This window comes from Myotis lucifugus, unplaced genomic scaffold (genome assembly GCF_000147115.1).
Source record: "Myotis lucifugus unplaced genomic scaffold, Myoluc2.0 scaffold_10, whole genome shotgun sequence".
In the NCBI taxonomy this organism is placed as follows: Eukaryota; Metazoa; Chordata; class Mammalia; order Chiroptera; family Vespertilionidae; genus Myotis; species Myotis lucifugus.
The window spans coordinates 13,198,967-13,222,655 of NW_005871058.1; the positions used below are offsets into that span (position 1 = coordinate 13,198,967).

The 23,689-nt window shown below is 39.2% G+C and overlaps 1 protein-coding gene across 3 annotated transcripts in view; it reads left to right on the forward strand.

Moving 5' to 3' along the window:
- ATF7IP (activating transcription factor 7 interacting protein) overlaps positions 1-23,689 on the forward strand; it is a 116,343-nt gene that overhangs the window by 46,915 nt on the left and 45,739 nt on the right. For all 3 annotated transcript variants that reach the window (XM_014451714.2, XM_023750057.1, XM_023750056.1), the window contains exons 2-5: positions 6,895-8,546; positions 15,310-15,393; positions 17,263-17,408; positions 18,773-18,910. In XM_014451714.2, the coding sequence (XP_014307200.1) occupies positions 6,902-8,546; positions 15,310-15,393; positions 17,263-17,408; positions 18,773-18,910 (2,013 nt within the window). In that variant the 5' untranslated portion in view covers positions 6,895-6,901. The remainder of the gene's footprint in view (positions 1-6,894; positions 8,547-15,309; positions 15,394-17,262; positions 17,409-18,772; positions 18,911-23,689) is intronic.

A 23,689-nucleotide genomic window follows, 5' to 3' on the forward strand; every position in this document is an offset into this window, starting at 1 on the left:
GTTGTTTCCTTCTATTAAGTTTCCCGAGAGTTTTAATTATGAGTCAGTGTTGAATTTTGTCAAATGAATGAATATTCTCTGTCTGTGGAGATCTTTTGTTTATTTCACACTCTATTCTGTTTATGTGATGAATCACATTGCTTTTCCCTCCTTCAATAACAGAAATTTAGTGTCTCACAGTTTTGGAGACTGGAAGTGTGAAATCAAGGTGTCAGCAGGGCCATATTCTCTCTGAAGGAGCTAAGGAAGGATCTGTTCCAGACCTTTCTTCTAGTTGTGGCTTGTGGCAGCCTAACTCTAATCATCTCATGGTGTTCTTGCTTTGTGTGTGTCTCTGTACCAGTCCTATTGGATTAGGACCCATTGTAATGACATTATTTTAATTTGATTATCTCTGCAAAGACCCTATCCCAAATAAGGACGCATTCTGAGGTATTAGGCCTTAGGGCTCTAATTTTTATCAAATGAACACCTGGTTGGGCCTGAAAAAACAAACCATAATGCTTTATGACTCACTTGTAATCTGTACCGCTTGATTTTTGAGTATGAAACCAACCTTACATTTTTTAATGAGCTTCATAGGGTCATAATGTGTTACTTTTTAAAGGGATATACTTCTAAATAACTCACCGATGAAAGAAGTTACAATAGAAATTAGAATATACTGTAACGGAACAACAATGAAAATATAACACATCAAAATGTGGGATGTAGCTAAAGCAGTGCTTAGGGGGCAATTTATAGCTTTACATACATACTTTAAAAAAAGGAATGATCGAAAAGTAATGGTTAATGTTTGACCTGTTGAGGAACTGCCAGACTGTTTTCTAAGACAGCTGCACCATTTTACAACTTTGTGTGAGTTTATCACCATTGTATGAGAGTTCCAATTTGTCCACATCCTGTTTTTCTCTTTAATTATAGTCATTACTAGCAGCCAAGTGCACGGATTCATGCACATTGAAAGGAAATTAAATAGAAGAAATATTTCTCTATAATAGAAGTGTCAGAAAATTACTAAAATGCATATGAAAATAATATATAAATTGGTTAATAAATAAACAATAGCAACATGATATAACAACAAAGACATGATATAAAAACAAAAACATGATGTAAAAACAACATTGATAAAAACAATGGCTGATAAATTGATTAAACTTATTCTAATATCTCCCTGTATATGATATTAAGAGTAAAAACACTTTCAGAGCGCTTGACTAATTTCCCTTGTGATGAAGTATTTACAACTTTAACTTTAATCTCAACAAAAACAATTAAAGTCATGATTGACAATGACAGATCGAAACACAAGTGTGCGATTGGTACAAGTGAGAGCTTTATATGTATTGTGCATGCACGAGTCAGTGTTTATTTTTAAATTGCCAGTGCGTGTCATATGTAGTGGATGGTCAGACGGATGCACCGTCAGTCACTTAGCCTTTTATATATACAGACTAGAGGCCCAGTGTATGAAATTTGTACATGGGTATGGTCCCTAGGCCTGGCCCACGATTGAAGCGCGAGCATCTGGCGTGGAAGGGCAGGTCTCAGCTGACCTCTGGGCCGTGGGCAGCACCTGGGTCTCCGGGCCCACACGTGCTCCCCACCGCCTGAGTCACAGCGCCCGAGTCCCCACGCAGAGATGCGGTGAGTGCGGTCGGACACCATGGGCTGGGGTGCAGTGTGGGCTTCTGGGCCACCCAGCAGCACTGTGTGGAAACTGGGCAGGCAGCATACTCTCTTCAGGCCAGCCTCGCAGACTAACTCCTGCATGAACCCATGGGGAGCCCGACCAGCCCCTGTGGTCCCGGCGGCTGTGGCCTGGCTCACTCAGAAGATGCTGTGTGGGGGCGGGCTCCTTGTGGGTGCCCAGCACCTGAGCCATAAAACTTCCCTGTGGGCATGAGCCCTGGTATCCTGGGGAAGGGTAGCAGGGGGAGTGAGAGCAAGCTTGGCAGACATCCCTCATTCTCACCACACCTCCATCCCTGTCACCCCCGCCCCCAGGTAGCTGGCGAGAGGTCACAGCCCCCTGCTCGGCACTACGGGAGGTTGGTCATTGCCACCCACCCCCAGTTCCCCATCCCAGCCCAGGTCTCAGCACCGATTGGGCAATCAGGGCCTGCCAGCCACTGGTTGCCATCTGTGGGTCGATTGGCTCCCTCATTGCTTGGGAGCCAGGCAGCAGCCCCGCCCCCACTGCCACTGCTGGTCGCCGTCTGTGGGGTGATTGGGCCCCCGCTCGCACCCACCTTGGCCTGGCGCCGCCTGCTCACCTGCTCCACCATCCTGCCGTGGTCCTACTCTCATTGGGGCCCATTGGGGCCAGTAGTGCCTCCACTGCTGCCCGCTGCCAGCATCACGTTGCTGACGCATGCCATGTTCCACTTCGCCCCCGGTGGTCAGCGCACGTCATAGTGAGCGGTCGAACTCCTGGTTGAACAATTTGCATATTAGGCTTTTATTATATAGGACTAGAGGCCTGGTGCACTCAAGGGGGTCCCTCAGCCCGGCCTGTGCCCTCTCGCAACCTGGGACCCCTCGGGAAATGTCCACCTGCTGGCTTAGGCCCGCTTCCCGGGGGATCGGGCCTAAGCTGGCAGTCAGACATCCCTCTGGCAGCCCAGGAGCCCTCGGGGGATGTCCACATGCCAGCGGGGAACAGGCCTAAGCTGCAGTCGGACATCCTTAGCACTGCTGAGGAGGTGGGAGAGGCTCCCGCCATCACTGCTGTGCTGGCAGCCGTCAGCCTGGTTTGTGGCTGAGCAGAGCTCCCCCTGTGGGAGCGCACTGACCACCAGGGGGCAGCTCCTGCATTGAGCGTCTGCTCCCTGGTGGTCAGTGTGTGTCATAGTAACCAGTCATTCCCAGTCGTTCTGCTGTTAGGGTCAATTTGCATATTACCCTTTTATTATATGCCTGGTGCATGGGTGGGGGCCGGCTGGTTTTCCCTGAAGGGTGTCCCGGATCAGGGTGGGGGTCCCACTGGGGTGCCTGGCCAGCCTGGGTGAGGGACTGAGGGCCGTTTTCAGACTGGCAACACCCCCTTCAGGGAGGGGCGTCCTTCTGGGGTACCTGGCCAGCCTGGGTGAGTGGCTGATGGCTGTTTGCAGGCTTGTCAAGCCCCCCAGCAGGGACCCTCACCCCATGAGGGTGTGTCCAGCCTGGGTGAGGGACTGATGGCTGTTTTCAGGCTGGCCACAGCCCCCAGCCACCCAAGCTCCCAGTGGAGGCTGGCTGGAAGCAGGTGTCTGGGATTTGTTTATCTTCTATCATTGAAACTTTGTTGCCTTTAGCAGAGGCCACAGCCAGCCAGGGCAGGCGGGGGAAGCTTGGCTTCCTCCATCGCCGGGGCAACCAAGCCTCCTGCTTGCTTCAGCTCCTTGGCTGCCAGCCGCCATCTTGGTTGGGTTAATTTGCATATAGTGGCTCTGATTGACTGGTGGGCGTGGCTTGGGGTGTAGTGAAGGTATGGTCAATTTGCATGTTTCTCTTTTATTAGTGTAGTTTTCATTTCTCTGGTGACTAATGATGTTAAGCCTCTTTTAATATTCCTTATTCTCTATTGCCTTACTGGCTATTTGAGTATCTTTTAGAGCAATGTTGAGTCCTTTGCCCATTTAAACATTTTTGTTGTTATTCAGCTGTAACAGCATTTTATATTTTCTAGATGCAAGTTATCATATCAAATGCATTATTTGCAAATATATGATTTGCAGATATTTCCCTCTATTGTATAAGTTGCCTTTTCACTTTCTTAATGGCAGTCTCTTACTGCTATATTTTTAGTTCTGTTAATCTAGATATGCTTGGTTGTAAATACAATCTATGTGTTTCTTGAATTTCCCTCCATTGTTTCTTATCTCTATACCTCTTTCCCATTCCCCTATTGTTTTCACTCTCTTACAGTTTTCTTTTTCTTTCTCCGTCTAATTTTTTTACTTCCATCTACTTTCTTAAGCTTATATTTACCATCAGACTTTCTAAACCCATTAGCTTACTGAGAATGAAAACTAGAAGTTAGTCAACTTTTTTCTAATACTTCCAGTAATTGATCTTCTGTGGACTGTACCTGTTCTCAATGTTATAATACACAAATCTAATGAATATAAAAATTAATATGCAGCAAGGATTATTATGCTTTCTATAGATCATTATTTCAAAAGTACATGAAGTGATGCTTGTAAGATCAATTTGTAGTGAGTCTATAATTAGGTAGTTTCTATCGCAATTAAAAATAATTTATTGTTGAGAGTATTACGGATGTCTCCCTCCCATTGTCCTGCTCAACCTGGTTATGCCACAGGCCTCAACACCGTATTGTCTGTGTCCATAGGTAATGCATATACATTCTTTGGTTAATCTCCCCCGCCACCCACCCCGCCCCACCTCTTTCTCTCTGAGATTTGTCAGTCAGTTTCATGTTTCCATGCCTCTGGTTCTATTTTATTAATCAGTTTATTTTGTTAATTTGATTCCTTGTTCGTCTATTTTGACTTTTAGATTCAATTGTTGATAGGTGTGTTTTTATTGTTCATATTTTTGTTCTTGTTCTTCTTTCTCCTCTTCGTAAAGAATACCCTTCAACATTTCATGAATTACTAGTTTGGTGATGATGAACCCTTTAGCTTTTTCTTGTCTGTGAAGTTCTTTATCTGACTTATAATTCTAAATAATAGATTTGCTGGGTAGAGTAATCTTGGTTGTAGGTCCTTGCTTTTCATCATGTGAATATTTCTTGTCATACCTTTCTGGCCTCCAAGTTTCTATTGAGAATTCAGCTGACATTCATATGGGTGCTGTCTTATAGGTAACTGACTGCATTTCTCTTGCTGTTTGAGATTGAATCTCTTTAGGATTTTCTCTTTTTATTTAACCTTTGGCATTTTAATTATGATGTTTCTTTGTGTGGTCCTCTTTGGGTTCCTCTTGTTTGGGACTCTGTGCTTCCTGTACTTGTAAGTCTATTTCTTTCACCAGGTAGGGGAAGTTTTCTGTCATCATTTCTTCAAATAAGTTTTCAATATCTTGCTATCTCTTCTCCTTCTGGCATCACTATAATACGAATTTTGGTATGTTTAAAGTTGTCCCAGAGGCTCCTTACACTATCTTCATATTTTTGGATTCTTTTTTTTTCTTATTGCTTTTCTGATTGGGTGTTTTTTGCTTCCTCATATTTCAAATCGCTGACTTGATTCTTGGCATCCTCTACTGTTGAATCCCTGTACATTATTCTTTATATGCTCAATTAAATACTATGCTCAGTTAGTATATGCTCAATTCCTGACTGATCCTTTTTCATGTCTTTGACATTCTCATGAAGATCCTTGAGCATCCTTATAAGCATTGTTTTGAACTCTGTATCTAGTAGTTTGCTTGCTTCCATTTCATTTAGTTCTTTTTCTGGAGATTTCTTCTGTTCTTTCATTTATAACATAGTTCTTTGTCTCCACATTTTAGCTGCTTCCCTATGTTTGTTTCTCTAGATTAGGTAGAGCTGCTATGTCTAATGGAATTGGTTGTGCGTCCTTTTAAAGTAGGTTTCCTATAGGACCCACTGGCTCAGCCTCCCCAGTCACTTGAGCTGGGCACTCTCAGTGTGCCCCTGTGTGGGCTTTGTGCACAGTCTTGTTGTAGTTGAGCCTTGATTGCTGTTGGCATCACTGGGAGGAGTTGACCTCCAGGCCAATTGGCTGTGAGGACCAGCTGCGACTACAGCAGAAGAGCTGTTGTGTATGGGACACCCCTATGGAGCAGGACTTGCGTTAGTGGGGCTTTGGTGTTCATTGATTCTGCCCCTTGAGTTTGTTGCTCATGGATGTGTAGAGTTATAATCTGGTGAAATCTGAAGCTGTCTACCAGGACCTCCAGGGGGTTGCAAAATTAGCCACTGCCTAGGGCCACCTGTCAGGAACTGCAGAGTGATCTGCCAATGGCTGCTAGTTGTGGTGGGCTTGGAAGTACCCAGGCAAGGCCAAGCTGTGAAGCAAGGAAAGCTGCTGCTAGTGTTGGTCTTAGGCTTCTTATTGATAGGTCAGTGGCATGCTGACGTCTGCTGCTGCTTATTTGAGAGGTTTTAGCTAAGTTTGATGCCTGAGCCAGGACAGGCCACTCATATGGAAAAGCCTCTGTAAACAACTTGAGTGAGGCTGCAAATGTGGTGGTGTGGGGTCTCAGGGAATTACCAGGGTGGAGTGAACAGTGTGAGCCAGTCTGATGGAAACTCAGATATGACTGCCAGTCAACTCTGTGATGAAGGAGGTCTCAGTGTAGGAACAGTGACCCTGCAAGAACCCCTGTTTGGCAGAAAAATGCCCCCAAGTTGTTGCTCCTATGCCAGACAATCCATTTCCTCCCCACTTTTCTCTGGATCCCCTCAAGCCTTTATGCTAGTGCTGGTCCTCAGAGGTAGTGAGTCTGAGTAAGTCCATCTGCCAGCCCTTTAAGAGGAACTGCTTGGGTCTCCAGCAGCCTCCATGTTATGCAGTCACATTCCCTGCTGGTCTTTATAGCCCAAAGTTACGAAGACTTCTCTTTCTAGCCCTGCAACCCTGGGTTGGGATCTGGTGTGGGGCTGGGACCCCTTAATCCTCACAGGAGACCTCCACTGTTTAGATATCTCTCCGATGACAAAAATGTCACATGTGGGTGTTTGACCAGCCCGGTCCATACCTCCGCCTCTCCTACCAATCTCAGTGTACATTCTTCTTTACTTCTCTAGTTGTAGGACTTCCATTCAGCCAGATTTCAGGTGGTTCTGAATGATGGTGATTCTGTATTTTAGTTGTAATTTTGATGTGGTTGTGGGAGGCAGTGAGTATTGGCGTTTACCTATGCCATCTTGGTTCAAGTTTCAATTATTAAACTCTGTCTCTCTCTTTCTTTTTAAAGATTCAAAATGGATAGTATAGAAGAACCTCAGAAAAAAGTCTTTAAGGCTCGAAAAACAATGAGAGTGAGTGATCGTCAACAACTGGATGCAGTGTACAAGGTCAAAGAAGAATTGTTGAAAACTGATGTCAAGCTGTTAAATGGCAATCATGAAAATGGAGATGTGGACCCAACCTCACCTTTGGAGAATATGGATTATATTAATGACAAGGATGAGGTGAATGGCCTTGAAGAACTTTGTTTTAATCCTGAGAAAAGTAAATCAGAATGGAAAGAAACACCTTGTATCTTAAATGTTAATGTAAAAAACAATTCAGATGATGATTTAAAGCATGAATCTTTGTCTCCTAGTAGTAAAACTCCTGAACTAAACTCTAAAGTGACCACTGAACCAGCTCCTGGTGATCCACCTTCAGGTGATTTGGCTACTGGAGATCTGCCAGCCTCTGGAGATACGGCCTCTGAAGTATTAACCTCTGGTGATCCCACCTCTAGTGATCCCATCTCTGGTGATGCCACTTCTGGTATTCCAACCTCTGATGAGCCTGCCTCTAGTGATCCCGCCTCTGGTGATCCGGCCTCTGCTGAACCCGTCTCCGATGAGCGGGTCTCTACTGAAAACTCAGATATGGCTGCCAGTCAACACTCCAGTGAGCTGGTCGCTGGTGAACTGATGTCTGGGGAGCCAGTCTCTGGTGAACTGGTCTCCAGTGAACCAGTCCCTGATGAACTGGTCTCCAGTGAACCAGTCTCCAGTGATCCAGTCTCTGAGAATTCAGCTTCTGATGATCTGGCCTCTGGAACACCGGCCTCTGATGATGCAGCTTCTGGTGATCTGGCTTCTGGTGGTCCAGCCTGCGGTGATCTGACCTCTGGTGATCAGATCTCTGGTGATCTGGCCTCTGGTGATCTGATCTCTGATGAACCAATTGCTGATAAACCAACTTCTGAATCAGCCTTTGATTCCACTTTTGAATCGAGTTCTGTGCCAGTTTGTGTGCCAGTTCCTGACACTGACAATACAGAACCTAGTAGCAATAAAGGTGATGATTTTCTTGAACAAAATGGGGATGATGAAAAGTTAGATGAAATTTTCTCATTTGATGAGAGTAAAAAAGCTGATGGTAATATTGATGCTGCTGAAGAAACTCTAGAAGCAGTTGATAAAATTGTTTGTTCTGCTCCACCTCCTGAAAATGAAAAAGTAGAGGAAGATGCTGTCACAGAACCTGTTCTTGGAGAGGAGGATATATCTAGCAGTATGGACATTGACCAAAGTGAAAAGAATGAAGGGGAAAATTCTGCAGACCTTGCAGAATCCATTAGTGAAAATGTTATAAAAGATGACAAAAATGAGAATATATTAGAAAGTACAGATTCTATGGAGACAGATGAAATTATTCCTATTTTGGAAAAGCTTGCACCTGCTGAAGATGAACTTACTTGCTTTTCTAAATCTTGTCTTCTTCCAATTGATGAAACAAATCCGGATTTGGAAGAGAAGATGGAAAGTTCTTTTGGTTCACCATCTAAACAAGAAAGTAGTGAGAGTTTGCCAAAAGAAGCCTTTTTGGTCCTCTCTGATGAAGAGGATATTTCAGGTGAAAAAGATGAGTCTGAAGCTATGTCACAAAATGAGTCATGCTCTCCAGGTTAGCATATTTACATTAATTTTTTGATTAGCTTTAATAAACTTAAATAAAACATTCTTATAAAGTCATATTTCTTTTAGTTGCAGAGAAAGTTGAGAATGATGATGGCTAGAATGATCTGAATGATGATGGCTAGAATGATCTTTAACTTGATAGATTCTTATTAATACAGTTCCTCATGTTGTGGTGAACCCCAACCATAAAATTATTTTCGTTGCTACTTCATAACTGTAATTTTGCTACTGTTATGAATCGATATGCAGGATGTATTTTCATTGTTACAAATTGAACATAATTAAAGCATAGTGATTAATCACAAAAACAATATGTAATTATATATGTATTTTTCGATGGTCTTAGGCGACCCCTGTGAAAGGGTCGTTCGACCCCCAAAGCGTTCGCGACCCACAGGTTGAGAACCGCTGCCTTAAAGTATTTATGTTTAGGAAGAGAGAGAAAATAACACTATGAGACAACAATTTCAAGTCAGTGCATACTTGATCAAAGTCCTAGGAATTGTTCTTGCTATCACTTAGCAACCAAATAACTTAGAATACAAAAACCTACTAGCTTATTTGCTTCAAGTGTTACAAATCACATTTTACAATTAATTTTCCCATTAACATCTGATTTCTTTTAATATTCTTTGGGGAATGACACCGTCATTGCTGGAAGTTTTCAGAAACCTTGAAACCTGGTTATCTATTTGATGAAGACCTCATCCATTTGTTTCCACAGCCCTCTTGATTTTACCCAATCTTCTTTCTTCCCTCTCATCTTTTGAATGATCTCTATAACCTAAATCTCTAAAACAGTGGTTCTCAATCTTGGCTGCACATTAGAATCACCTGGGAATCTTTTTAAAATCCTGATTTCTGGGCCTCATCCTCCAGAAATTCTGTTTCTTTGTTATGGGGTGAGGCCACAACATTAGTAACAAAGAAACAGAATTTCCGGAGGATGAGGCCCAGAAATCAGGATTTTAAAAAGATTCCCAGGTGATTCTAATGTGCAGCCAAGGTTAAGAACCACTGGGAAAGGAGAGATGAGAAAAATCCCACTTGCTTTTGTGGTCAAACTCAAATATTCATATATGAAACTTTCTTAGTTCCTTTCAGAAGTTGCTCCCTTTGTGTTCTCTTGCATTCTGTTAGTGTGCTCTTTAAAATGTTTAAATGACTTTTATTAATACCTGCCCAAGGCTGTTAGAGCAGTGGTTCTCAACCTTCCTAATGCCGCGATCCTTTATTACAGTTCCTCATGTTGTGGTGACCCCCAATTTCATTGTTACAAATTGAACATAATTAAAGCATAGTGATTAATCACAAAAACAATATGTAATTATATATGTGTTTTCCGATGGTCTTAGGTGACCCCTGTGAAAGGGCCGTTCGATCCCCAAAGGGGTCTCGACCCACAGATTGAGAACCGCTGTGTTAGAGCTTTCTGAGAGGAGTGACTTTATAGTATGAAACACAGCCTCTGGGTCCTAGTTTGTTCAAAGAATGAAAACATGAGGCAGAACTCAGAGACACAGAAGATTCCTCTCTCCCACCCAATATATTTTATCAGGTTTTGGAGGTAGAGATTTTTTATTATTAAATGATGACTTTATTTCTAAAGAGCATTTATTCATAAAGAGCCAGGCTCTTTATGATTCTGGGGATTTAAAGATAAAATTTAGTATTTTCCCTCAGGATGTAGACAATAATTAAAACACAGGGCATTAAATACAAGGCTATGAATACAGTAATTATGTTAAATTGGTATTCTGGGTTTTTACAGGAGAATATAAGATGTATTCAGGAAAACACTTGCCTTTCACTATCTGTATAACAGGATTTTAAGGAAGATTATTCCTTTTTTTGGCAGCTTTGTCCTTACTGCTCAGCCCAGAAACCTTGGAGCCATTTTTTTCCCTTCATATCCCATATCCAGTCCATCAGGATGTCCTGTTGGCTTTACCTTAAGAATAGATCTAGAATTCATCTTCACAGCTTTTATTCCTATGCTAAGCCCCTACCATCAAGTCAAAATACTTCTTGGGTTATAGTAAGGGCTCAGTAAATATTTGTGGAGTGAATGAATAATTAGTGCTATAAGAGATGTATATCAAGGAGGACCTTCGTTCTAAGGCTAAAGCATTCTGATAGCATATATGCATACAAATTCTTTGGTTGATCTCTTCCCACCTCACCTTCCTTCTGAGATTCAACAGTCTGTTTCATGCTTCTATGTCTCTGGATCTATTTTGTTCAACAGTTTTTATTCATTAGATTCCACATATGAGTGCAATCTTGTGATACTTACCTTTCTCTGACTGGCTTATTTCGCTTAGCATAATACTCTCCAGGTCCCTCCATGCTGTCTCAAAGGGTCAGAGATTCTTTTTTTTTATAGCTGCATAGTATTCCATGTTATAAATGTACCACAGCTTTTTTATCTACTCATCTACTAAAGAATGTATGAACCCCTATGTTCATAGGAATATAATTTATAATAGCTAAGATGGGCTGTTTCAAGATCTTAGCTATTATAAATTATACTCCTATGAACATAGGGGTTCATACATTCTTTCTGATTGGCGTTTTGGGTTTCTTAGGTTGTATTCCTAGAAGTGGGATCACTGGGTCAAATGGCAGTTCCATATTTAATTTTTTGAGGGAACTCCATACTGTTTTCCATAATAGCTACACCAGTCTGCATTCCTACCAGCAGTGTATTAGTGTTCCCTTTTCTTTACATCCTCTCCAGCACTTGTCATTTATTGATTTATTGATGGTAGCCATTCTGATAGGAATGAGGTTATACCTCATTGTCATTTTAATTTGCACCTCTCTGATGATTAGTGATTTTGAGCATTTTTTCATGTCTCTTGGCCATCTGTATGTCTTCTTTAGAGAAATGTCTATTCAGGTCTTATGCCCACTTTTTAATTGTATTGCTTGTCTTCCCTTTGTTAAATTGTCTGAGTTCCTTATATGTTTTGGATATTAACCCTTTATCAGATGTATCACGCCAAATATGTTCTCCCATACAGTAGGCTCGCTTTGCTTTTTGTTGATGGTTTCTTTTGCTATGAAGAAGCTTTTTATTTTGATGTAGTCCCATTTGTTTATTTTCTCCTTAGTTTCTGTTGCCCCTAGATGTATCCTCAAATATATTGCTACAAGAGATGTCTGAGATTTTGCTGCCTATGGTTTCTTCTAGGATTTTTATGGTTTCACATTCAGTCTTTTATCCATTTTGATTTTTTTTCTTGTGTATGGTGTAAGTTGGTGATCTAGTTTAATTTTTTTGCATGTGTCTGTCCAATTTTCCCAACACCATTTATTGAAGAGACTATCTTGGCTCCATTGTATGCTCTTGCCTCTTTTGTCTAATGTTGTTTTTTGAGGTCTCTGTTTTGTTCCACTGATCTCTTTGTTCTTATGTCAGTACCATCCTGTTTTAATTATAGTGGCTTTGTAGTAACTTGATATCTGGTATTGTGATCCTCCCAACTTTCTTTTTCTTTCTCACAATTGCTGCGGCTATTCAGAGTCTTTTTTGGTTCCATATAAACTTTTGGAATGTGTGTTCTAGATGTGAATTATGCCATTGGTAATTTAATAGGGATTACATTGAATCGATTGCTTTGGGTAGTAACATTTTAATGTTAATTCTACCAATCCATGAACATGGTATATTCTTCCACTTGTTTATATCTTCCTCTATGTCTTTTTTTCAATGTCCTGTAGTTTTCCGAGTACAAGTCTTTTACCTTGTTGGTTAAATTTATTCCTAAATATCTTAATTTTTTTGTTCCAATGGTAATTGGGATTGTTTGTTTAATTTGTCTTTCTGAGAATTCATTATTGGGGTATAAAAATGCCATTGATTTCTGGGTGTTAATTTTGTATCCAGCTACATTGCCAAATTCATTTAAATCTAGGAGTTTTTTGGTGGAATCTTTAGGGTTTTCTATGTACAATATCATGTATCTGATATTGATATTGTATCATGAATAATGAGAGATTTACTTCCTCCTTTCCAATTTGGATGCCTTTTATTTCTTCTTGTCTGATCTCTGTGGCTAGCACTTCCAGTACTATGTTGAATAAGAGTGGTGAAAGTAGGCATCCCTGTCTTGTTCCTGTTCCTAGGGGAAATGGCTTTAGTTTTTGCCTATTGAGTATGATGTTGGTTGTAGGTTTGTCATATATGGCCTTTATTATGTTAAGATATGATCCCTCTATTTCCAGTTTGCTGAGAGTTTTAATCCTCACCCAAGGATATTTTCCCCATTGATTTTTATAGTGGGAGAAAGGGAGGGAGGAAGGGGAGGGAGAGAGGGAGGGAGAAATATCGATATGTGAGACACATAGATTGGTTGTCTCTCGAATGCCAACTGTGGGGTGGGGATTGAACCTGCAACCCAGGTATGTGCCATTAACTGTGAATCAAACCTGGGACCCTCCTGTCCATGTGTTTACTCTCTAACCATTGTGAAGTACCAGCCAGGGCAGGCATTGCATGTTTTAAAAATTCTTGTAGTACACCAGTATGCTGCACCACACTGGTTGAAAATTGCAGGTCTAGTCTGATTGAAAGAATTCCACACTTAGAACTGTTTATTAAAACATGGCAGTTTGTAATGAGGCTATACTCAATACCAGAAGAATTACAGCAGAAACTATCTGTGAATGAAGGCAGTTTTAAGCATTCAGATGAGTTTCAGAAGTCTCAGGAACTACTTTAAATTATATATAAAAATGTATGTACATGGGCCTTTGTTTATTATCCTGGGTTGAAGGAGGTGCACTCAGATTCTCTTGAGACTTTAGGAATAAAAAAATTAAAGAAATATAGGGCCTTACTCCTTTCTGTAGAATCTGTTAATACCATTTTTCTTATCCAGAGTTCTTTAAATAAAACTAGAGTATAAATTTTAATTCTATGTGTCTATTCTAAAATCCTAATAAGTATTTTAAGGGGTGAGAATCCAGGCATATCTTCTAAGCATATATGGAAAATGGAAATTAGGTGATAGGAGGAGGTTTTGAGTAAAATGAAAGAATCTTAAGCTAAGCTTGATATACCTGTAAGACAAGAGGGAGCTAATATATGCATAAAAGAGGTAGACTAAACCAGGCCAATTGCCTCTGCTGTGTTCTAGATTATCTATCTGGCTTGCCCTAATTGGAGCCATGGCTAATTTTGTTCTTTGGGTGATAAGATGATTTGCTCAACAAAGACTATAAACCTTCATTTCAAACAACCCTGTTTACCCGTGTGTCTGGAAACTGGGGACTAGGAAACTCAGGAGTCATCATTTTCAGTATTAAAATCAGAAATATTTGGAAAACTAAATACTACTGTATATAGAAAAAAATGCTTTGTAATGAGTTTGTAGCCACAAGGGAGCAAAATAAATTTTCATTTAATTGAAACTAGGATTGAGGCATGAGATTTTAAAAACATTTCTAATGAGCATAGGATGATAAATGGAAAGTTAATATTCTAATACTCATTTATTTTAAAGTTTAAAAATAGTTTTAATCTATATATATACTGTGCTAGCTTTTTTGTTTTATTTTGCTTTGTTTTACTATAGTCACATTTTACAACTTTATTGTTTTATTAGTGTGAAAATTGTATTTGTAAGAGCTTTAATAGGTTCATCAGTGATCCTGGTCTTTGCCTATTTTCACTTAAAAGGTCTTTTAAGTTTTTTTAACTTGACTTACTACCCACAGCGCTGTTGGGATGAAAACCCTGGTGTTTGCATAAGAAATGCCATATCAAAATTTTTATATAGTGCACCTTGTGATTGCTTATTTTATTTTGGTAGCAGAATATGATTAAACAGCATGCCTTATTGAAGCGACTGGAGAGCCAGTTGCAGTGATGTAAAGGGGGATAAAATGGAAGCCCAAACATATTTGTGATTTGTTCTTCTCTCCCATTTAATGATTGATTAGTAGATGAGATATAGGTTGATTGGCCAAAGGCTATTTGTGGTACCTCTGGGATTTTGTTATAGCAGTGAAATTGTATAGACACTTTTAACAATATTTTTGGGTAGCACTCTTTAATTGTTGTATTTTAAATGCCTCTAGTGAAAACAACTTATCTGAACTTTACTTTCCTCATCTATATGATGACAAAAATACTGTGTATAGTGTAAACTTATACCGAGTATATGAAATAATATATGTTAAGCACCTAGCTTGGTTGTTGGGACTGGTATCAAAGTAGCTATTACTTTTAAGTAAAATGATCATTATTTTTAGGATAGCTTTTCCATTCCTCCTTTATGAACTGTCCCATAACCATTGAATAACAATGGTTCAACCTGTCTGGTCAAAATAATTAGGTGTTTTGGCAGTAGTTTGCCAGTGGTTTGTAATAGTCACAATCCCTTTTTTAGTTTTAGTAATTAAATGTAAGGAGTCAAATTGCTTTATGGTAGTTCTTAATATATTTTAGTAATCTGTGGCTGACAGTAAATTACTAAGTAGGAGTATTTATTTTAAAAAATCTGTACTATTAATTTTTGTCCATGTTAAGAGATTATTATGAATTTGTAGGAACACTTGAAAGTGGACTTGGTCATTCATTTCTACCAGTTCATGCTCCCTTTTAATTCCTAAAATTTCATATCTTGAGACTGATTTCATAAACAATTATTAACTGAATATTTATACCAAAAGTGTAAATTTTCTTGTGCTGTTATGAATTCTAATGGAAGTAATGTTTTCTGTTCTCTTTTTTGTTACAGAGGTACAAAATAATGAAAAGGACAGGAAACCAGAGGAAGAAGAGCAAGTAGTAATACATGAAGATGAAAGAACTTCTAAGAAAAGTAAGCATGTACAAAAAAACTGAACTGGTTTGAAAAATAATAAATCATTCATTCTAGTTTGAAGACTGTGGACTATACTTTTATGTCCATGAGATGATTATAAAATTTTGCAATTTAAGTAAGCCACCGTTAAATCATTTTGTTGATGGCTAAGGATCTTTGAAAAGATTAATTATTTTATAAACTTGAGTGTTTTATTTTATTTATACTTTCTCTTGTTCCATAAGAAAGATTTAAGCTTAATATTTAGATACTATCTGAATATCTTGAGAGAAATTGTTTTAGATTTATGTTTAAAGCATGAGACTATAAGGATTTTTTCTGGGATGATATTAGTGAATGGAAGTATGTGTCTCAGTCTCCTTAAGGTTCTTAAACTTTGTGGGAAACGATGGGACTGAGTATTATTAAGTTTATAGGAAGATCATTGGACTACAAGTCAGGAAACCTGGGTTCTGTAACTATCCCTTCATACTGCTCTCTATGTATGATTTAAAGTTATGATTATAAGTGAAGTCATGGCAGTGATGGTGAACCTATGACACACGTGTGATGTGACACGCGAATTCATTTTTTTGGTTGATTTTTCTTTGTTAAATGGCATTTAAATATATAAAATAAATATCAAAAATATAAATCTTTGTTTTACTATGGTTGCAAATATCAAAAAATTTCTATATGTGACACGGCACCAGAGTTAAGTTAGGGTTTTTCAAAATGCTGACACGCCGAGCTCAAAAGGTTCGCCATCACTGTTATAGAGTATAACTGGATTTTAAAAATAGGCACAGATATGGATCGAGAATAAAGTGGAGACTGGTAGGTGTGGTCACATGAAGGCATTTGCCTTTAATAAGTGTAAAGATTTTAATATTTTCACTTGATTTTTCAAAATCCTCACCCAAGATTATGTTTTCATTGATTTTTTTGAGAGAGTAAGGGATGTTGGGAGAGAGAAAAAGAAAGAGAAACATCAATGTGAGAGAGAAACATTGATAGCCTGCCTCCCATGCATACCCTGACAGAGGATTGAACCCGCAGCCTAAGCATGTGCCTTGACTGGGAATTGAACACACAACCTTTTGGTGTATGGGGTGACACCCAACCAACTGAGCCACCTGGCCAGGGGTTCACTTTTTATGTATTGAAAAAGAAACCAGTTAAAATTTGCTTATGAGCTCATGAATATTAACACTATTTGAAATAGAAATTTTCTAAGTGAAGATCTTTGAATATTTATTCTTTACCAAATATACTTTTATAATTGTCATTAATTTTATTATTTTTATATATTTGAAATTCATTAGGATATGTTAAGAATGACTATTATTTTTTTAAAAAAGAATAACATTTATAATGTTATTTGCCTAAGGCTGATATTTAAGTAGGAGTTTTTTTCTAGATTTACTGAGGGAAATATTTACTGAGGAAGAAGAATTAAATAGTTAAAGCTGCACACAGTTGTTAAAAATCTGTGACAGAGACTGAATACTGTATGTTGTCAGAGGATTAGTGTTCACTATAATATTTAGCAATGGGAATCAGTATAAGATTATTTCTTCTCATTTCATAATCACATTTTTAAGTGATTCTCCATCTTAATAGGAAGATTTCAATGATAAGATATTCTGTATTTATAGTGTACCTTGCTTAGCCATTAGGGATTCTTTTTTAGCATATTGAAAATCATTTCAAGTTGAAAGCTAAAAGCTACCTGTCTATTTTTCTGATCTCAAAAGTAATTCATAAAATAATTGATTGATAATGCTATTGTGATAGCTAGAAATAATATTTTGCTTAGGATGGAGATTTGGCATTAAGTTATATAATAAAAAACACCTGACAGATCATTATGCTTTTTGTCCTCAGTTGAATTTTCCAGAAGAAAACGTTCTAAATCTGAGGACATGGACAATGTACAGTCCAAACGTCGTCGATACATGGAAGAAGAATATGAGGCAGAATTTCAAGTAAAGATTACAGCCAAAGGAGATATTAACCAGAAGCTGCAAAAGGTGTTATAGATTATAAATTGAAAATCATATTAAGTAAAAAGCACCACCATCTTTATTTTTCTAGGTCTTGAAAAATTTTTTTTTGTATTTTACTGAAATATTCAGGTCACAGAAAAAGAGAACTTAAAGTTGTTGAGCTTATTATTTTTAATAATTTAATTTTAAAATTTCTCTTTTTAAAGCTACATAATGTATTTTAGATAGGGTAGTAATTATCAAATTGGAAGGGAGATTTGATGATGTCGTTTATTTACTTTAGTAACAAAATTGTTAGTTTTCAGATTTTATCTTTTCTGCTATATTGAACTTTATTATAATAGAAACATTAGTCTTATATGTTACTATTTTAATCTTTATAATAAGCTGGTTTCATGGTTATAAGTTCCTACATTCTAAATTTTTAGTATGTACTTTAGACTTAGTATTAAAAATGGTAGAGATAAGGCTTTCCAAGGACTAGGGAGAGAGAGTAAAGTTCAGATTTTGACATCCCCCCAATCTGCTAAACTATACATAGAACTGAAAATATGCATTATTTAATATATTTTCAAAATGTTTACACCAATGTTTATGACAAATTCCTTTTTAAGAGAGGAATATGCAACTCAGGTGAAATTAATTTTTCAAGTTCTTATCAATTTAATGATAAAACTTATAAATAATCTAGTTTTTAGACCAGTATGCTTCCACTAAGATAAATATAAATATCCATACTAGGAAAAGGAATAGTGAGGCAGTAAGAAAAGTAGCTTTTTTCTTTCAGTTTTTTTTTATTTGTCATATGAAGATAAATAATGTTTATTTAGTATTTCTTATAGAGCTGTTAGAAATATGAAGATAGCTCTGTGAAAGAATTTTGAAAACTTTTATGTGTATTGAGAGTTTACTTCTCTTGAACAGTATGATTCATGGACATGTACCATGTTTCCTCTTTGTTATGGGTCCATAATGAGATAAAAATGGAAATTATGAGTATGCATTTAGAAATGTTTTACAGGAATTTTATAGTGCACTATAAGTATCTCACAAAAATATCTGGAACAGATTAGAATTTAAAAATCTTGTTCTTTAATTTGTGTCCTTTAAATTATGATTGAGTGTATGGGACGAAAATAATAAAACTTCAGTTTCAAATTATTTTTAAATTTCACCCTCTGAAACTTTTCTACTTTTTTCATATATTATTCTTTTTCAGTAGATATCATATATGTAGAAGTAGAGGATTTCAGCACATCCATTGTGTTATGGATCCCAGCCTGTTTTTTTCATTAATGTAGTTTTACATAGTACTTAGCGATATTTACTGTTCAGTGCTTGCTGAAATGCCTTCTTTGCTTGTAACAAAGAAATATGTATTTATTTAGGTTGTACAGTGGTTGCTGGAAGAAAAATTGCGTGCACTACAGTGTGCTGTATTTGATAAGACTTTGGCAGAATTGAAAACACGAGTGGAAAAGATCGAATGTAATAAGAGGCATAAAACAGTTCTTACTGAACTACAGGTTTGTACACTGACTTGAATTGTATATGAATTTTTTTTGCATATGCATTTTATAACTTATTGTTTGTGATACATTTTTGAACTTGACAATAAAATATATCTAACTTCTAAATTTTAGAAGTAAGAGGAGCCTCTGTTAGTTTCCTAGGACTGCCATAAAAGTGGTGCCATTAACTGGGTGGCTTAAATAACAGAAACATATTGTTTCATAGTTCTGGAGGCTGAAAGTTGTAGATCAAGGTGTTGGTGGACTGGTTCTTTCTGCGAGGTATGAGGAAGAATCTGTTCCATGTGTCTCTTCTGGTTTCTGATCGTTTGTTTACTGACAGTTATGAGTGTTCCTTGCCTTGCAAATGCATCACCCTGATCTCTGGCTTTATTTTCATGTGACTCCGTCTGTACCTGTTTGTGTCTGTATCCAAATCTCCCCTTTTACAAGGATACATTGGATTGAGGACCACCCTTATTTCAGTATGACCTCATATAAACTAATTACCTCTGCATCTACCTATTTGCAAATAAGGTCACATTCTGAGATACTTGCGGTTTGGATGTAGTATATGAGATTTGGATATACACAGTTTAACCCATAATAGAGCCTCAGAAATTATATACTTAGTACTTCTTAAATAGTTTTTTTGTCACTGAAGAAAGGCTGGTATCTCACTTGTCATAAGTATCATAATCATAATAATAAAGGCCAGGGTCGTCACAACCAAAACGACCAAACGACCGTCACCATGAAGTGCATGGAGCACCTCTCAGTCCCTCCCCTGCAGCCCACAGGCCCCCGATTACAGCAGAGGTGGTAGCGGGCGGGCGCAGGCCTGGTGAGGCGCACATGGGTGGGCGGGGCCATGCGGTTTTGCACATTGGGCCTCTCTTTAAGTAATATTTGTTATAAGTTATTCCTTCAATATATTAATCCACTTTGCTAAACAAGGTCCAGTGTGTCTGAATCCCAACAGTGATTTCAGAGAGGAAGGAAAAGGGAGAGAGAGATAGAAACGTCAATGTTGAGGAGAATCATTGATTGGCTGCCTCCTACATGCCCCACACTGGGGATCGAGCCTGCAACCCGCACATGTGCCCTGACCGGGAATCGAACCATTACCTCCTGGTTCATAGGTCAATGCTCAACCATTGAGCCATGCCAGCCGGGCTGTTCATAGCCTTTAAAAAAAGAATCACAGAGTACTTGCCAAAATAGGAATTCAATCTTAGACATATGATGGCAGATATTTAGAATTATAATTTAGAAAAAATTGTTTTTTTCCTAGATTAAAACAACAAAAAGACTGTTCTTTGATTTTTTTTTTTAAGAATAATAAATGACAAAAGGTAAGTCCATGTTCAAAACTTTGGTTTTCGTTCTCTGCTAATAGTTTACTTTTTCAAGTGATAAAATTCTTTTTTTAAAAGTGTTTGAATACTATAGATGTATATGATATGAAAATGAAGTCCTTCTCTGTATATTCTCCCTCAAGGTCTGCCGATCCTACTCTGTAGAGGTAACCACTTTTACATTGGTATTTATCCTTGTAGACATTCGCCCGTACATAGCAAACAAAAAGAAATTTAAAAAAATAATTTTTTAATTAGTTTTCATTTTTAAATAAAAATAGTATTATGTTACATACAAAACAATTTATAGAATATCTACTAGGTAGTCTGACTAAATTAAAAATGAAAGATTCTTGTATAAGTTGGGGTATAAAAAACATCTTTTTACATACCTTTCTTGAAAAAATTGCATGAAATATTTTAGTCACAGAAAGATAAGTCCATATTAAGAATATAAAATCATTCTGTTCTATCCTTGGGTGTTAATAATCATAAATAACTAAGTCCTGAGGAAAAATCTTCATTTTGGGAATCACAGGTGATTGTTTAGGCTTTGTGAGTGGGCTTAAATAAGTTGGAAGGTTTGGGGTCTCCTTTAGAAGTGACTACTTTCTGAAAGGAACTTTAAAAATAGATACCATTTTTTAAAGTGATGTATATATACTAGATAGAAGAAATTCTCTGGAGGAGCTTTTTATTAGGCCTCATGAATACATTCAGAAGCTTAGTTTATAATTTTTGAAAATATATTAGATATAAAATTGCAGTAGCAATAGTAGTAAAAGAATTGACTGCCCTGGCTGGGTGGGTCAGTTGGTTGGAGTTTCTTCTCATACACCAAAAGGGTTGATTCCTGGATTCCTTGTTTGATCCCTGGTCTGGGCACATACAGGAGGCAACTGATCGGTGTTTCTCTCTCACGTGTCTGTCTGTCTGTCTGTCTCTCTCTCTCCCCCACTCCCCCCCTTCTTCTCTCTCTAAAATCAATAAACATATCCTTGGGTGAAGATAAAAAATAAAAAATAAATTGAATATCACTTAGTAAAAGACTTAAAGGAAATATAAAGATTTTACATGTGGTGATGTGATAATTTTTTTAGTTTTTTTTCTTTCTGTTCTGTCTAATTTAAAATTTTCTGTGAATATGTATTTGGGCAAAATATGTGTTTAGTTAGTTTATGTAAGCAGTACAAATGATAAAATAATTTCACTGGTATATTAATACTAGCAAGGTAAAATTTTTGTCAGATTATCCTATCTAATAAAAGACAAAAAGGGTAATTAACCGTACCTCCGCTACGCTTTTCATGGGCTAATCAGGGCAATATGCAAATTAACTGCCAAGAAAGATGGTGGTAACCGCCAACAAAGATGGTGGTTAATTTGCATACGCGCAATGATGGGAGGCAAAAGAGGAATGAAGAAGAATGGTGACCGGCATCCCAGGCGGCAGGCAAGAGCTGGGGGGCGGGCAAAGGTGGCCTTTCCCCACCCCCCAGCCGGTGATTGCCATCGGAAAGCCGGGCGGCAACCTGGGACCCCTGGGGGTAGGGGTTACCGGCTGGCCTGCGCCCCATGATTGCCATGGTGATCGTAGGGCGGGAGAGCCGGGGCGCAGGCCAGGCGGAAACCCCGGACTCCCGGAACCTCTTTAAAGGTTCTCTTAAAGCAGTTGGCGAGGGACCTCGGAGAACCCCAGGGGGCCCTGGTGCCAGCAAAGCTGAGACCTGGTGCGGCTCTCTCCCAGGAAGGTCCAGGGAACAGCCACTGCAGCCCGCCCCCACCCCAGCGCAAGGCAGGGCATGCTGGGCCCGAGGACCCACCCCCTCCCAGCGGCCCCTCGCTTGCTCATGCAGCCCTGGTCACGTCACCGGAGCAGCTACAAGGCACAGAAAGCACCAGGGACGGCTGCTTGCCCCCACCTGCATTTGCAAAGACAAGGCCGGAGGGTGTGAGGGCGGGCTCACATCTCCTTCTCCCTCCTTTTGTTCCTCGTCTGGCTGCTCAGCTCGCCCAGCTTCTTATCCAGGCTCCTCTGCAGCTGGGCCCTCTTGGTGGGGTCCAGGGACCGGTCCTTGGCCCCACTGCCGGTGTACAGCACTCCCTCCCAGCTGATTCTCTGCCGGGCATGGGCGAGGGCCCGCTCCCCACAGCCATGGATCTCAGGCTGGCAGTGGCTTAGGCAGTAGCGGTGGCTGCAGTGTGGGCAGAGCTGGCCCAGAGTCACGATACTGACCTGGCACTTGGCGAGGCCACAGGTATTATCAGCCTTCATGGGGCCAAGACCAGGGTGTCGAAGTCTTCTGTGGAGGGCAGATCCAGAGCCGCGGGTCCTTTTGCATCTTTCTTTTTTTTCTTTTCTGGTAACTTCCGCAGCCCCGGGCCTGCGGCCCATGGGCCCTCCTTGGCTCGCTGCTCCTGCCTGCCCCTCTCCCTCTGCAGTTGCTCCAGGAGCACAGCCCTCAGGTCCACGTTGCTTGGCTCTCGCTCGGGGGGGCTCTGTCTGCACGGGGCTGGAGGGCTCAGGATGGAGAGGAGCTTTGCTGTCAGTCCCTGCCGGGACTGGTGGGAAGGTGGGACTGGTGGAGCCGATTTTTTTTTTCTTTCTTTTTTTTTTTTGGCCGTGTGCACATAGCTTTAATTCTTAAATAATTTATACCTCTCTGAAAAAAAATAAAACTCTGCTGCCCTGTGATCGCCATGGCGATCGGAGGGCGGGAGAGCCAGGGCGCAGGCCAGGTGGCACCCGGGCACCCCAGCACCTGACATGCAAAGGTCGGGGATGAAATGACTTTTCCCAACCACATCTGCAAATATCCTGTGGAAGGCATCACTGAAGAGTTCACAACTCTCTTACTTGGCAAGGAAGAAAAAAGTTGGCAATGGAAACAATCCCTTACATCAAAGTTAAGGTCCCTCTGGGTAAAAAAAATATTTCCAACGTAAAGGAGGGAGCAGGCAAAAATAATAGGTTCTGACTCCCACTGAAGATTAAGCATATGACAGAGTCAAAATGAACATACAAATTAAAACAGACAGTGGACATTCAAATGACCTGAATCAACTGTCACTATTTCTCCCAATAGCAGCAATGATTATGTGATAATATAGTTTAACAGACATACAAAACAAGTCACATGATAAGAGAGGTTCGGCTTCTAAAGTAAATTGAATATGTTCTTTTAAAATTCTAATGTCCTTCCCTCTGACTATAATTCTTAATTTTTCAATCAGAAAATTATCCCAGGTGATCCAGTAACATGTAGAACTCCAGTAACCTAACTTATTTAAAAAAACAAACATCCCAACCATTTTTAAAATATTTAAATTGATATTTTAGGGTTAAAATTATAGAAGATTTTAGATCCAAATATATTTTCTGAATAGAAAATATTTCAGTTTTTGATTTAAAAAAAACATAAAAAAATATGTAAGT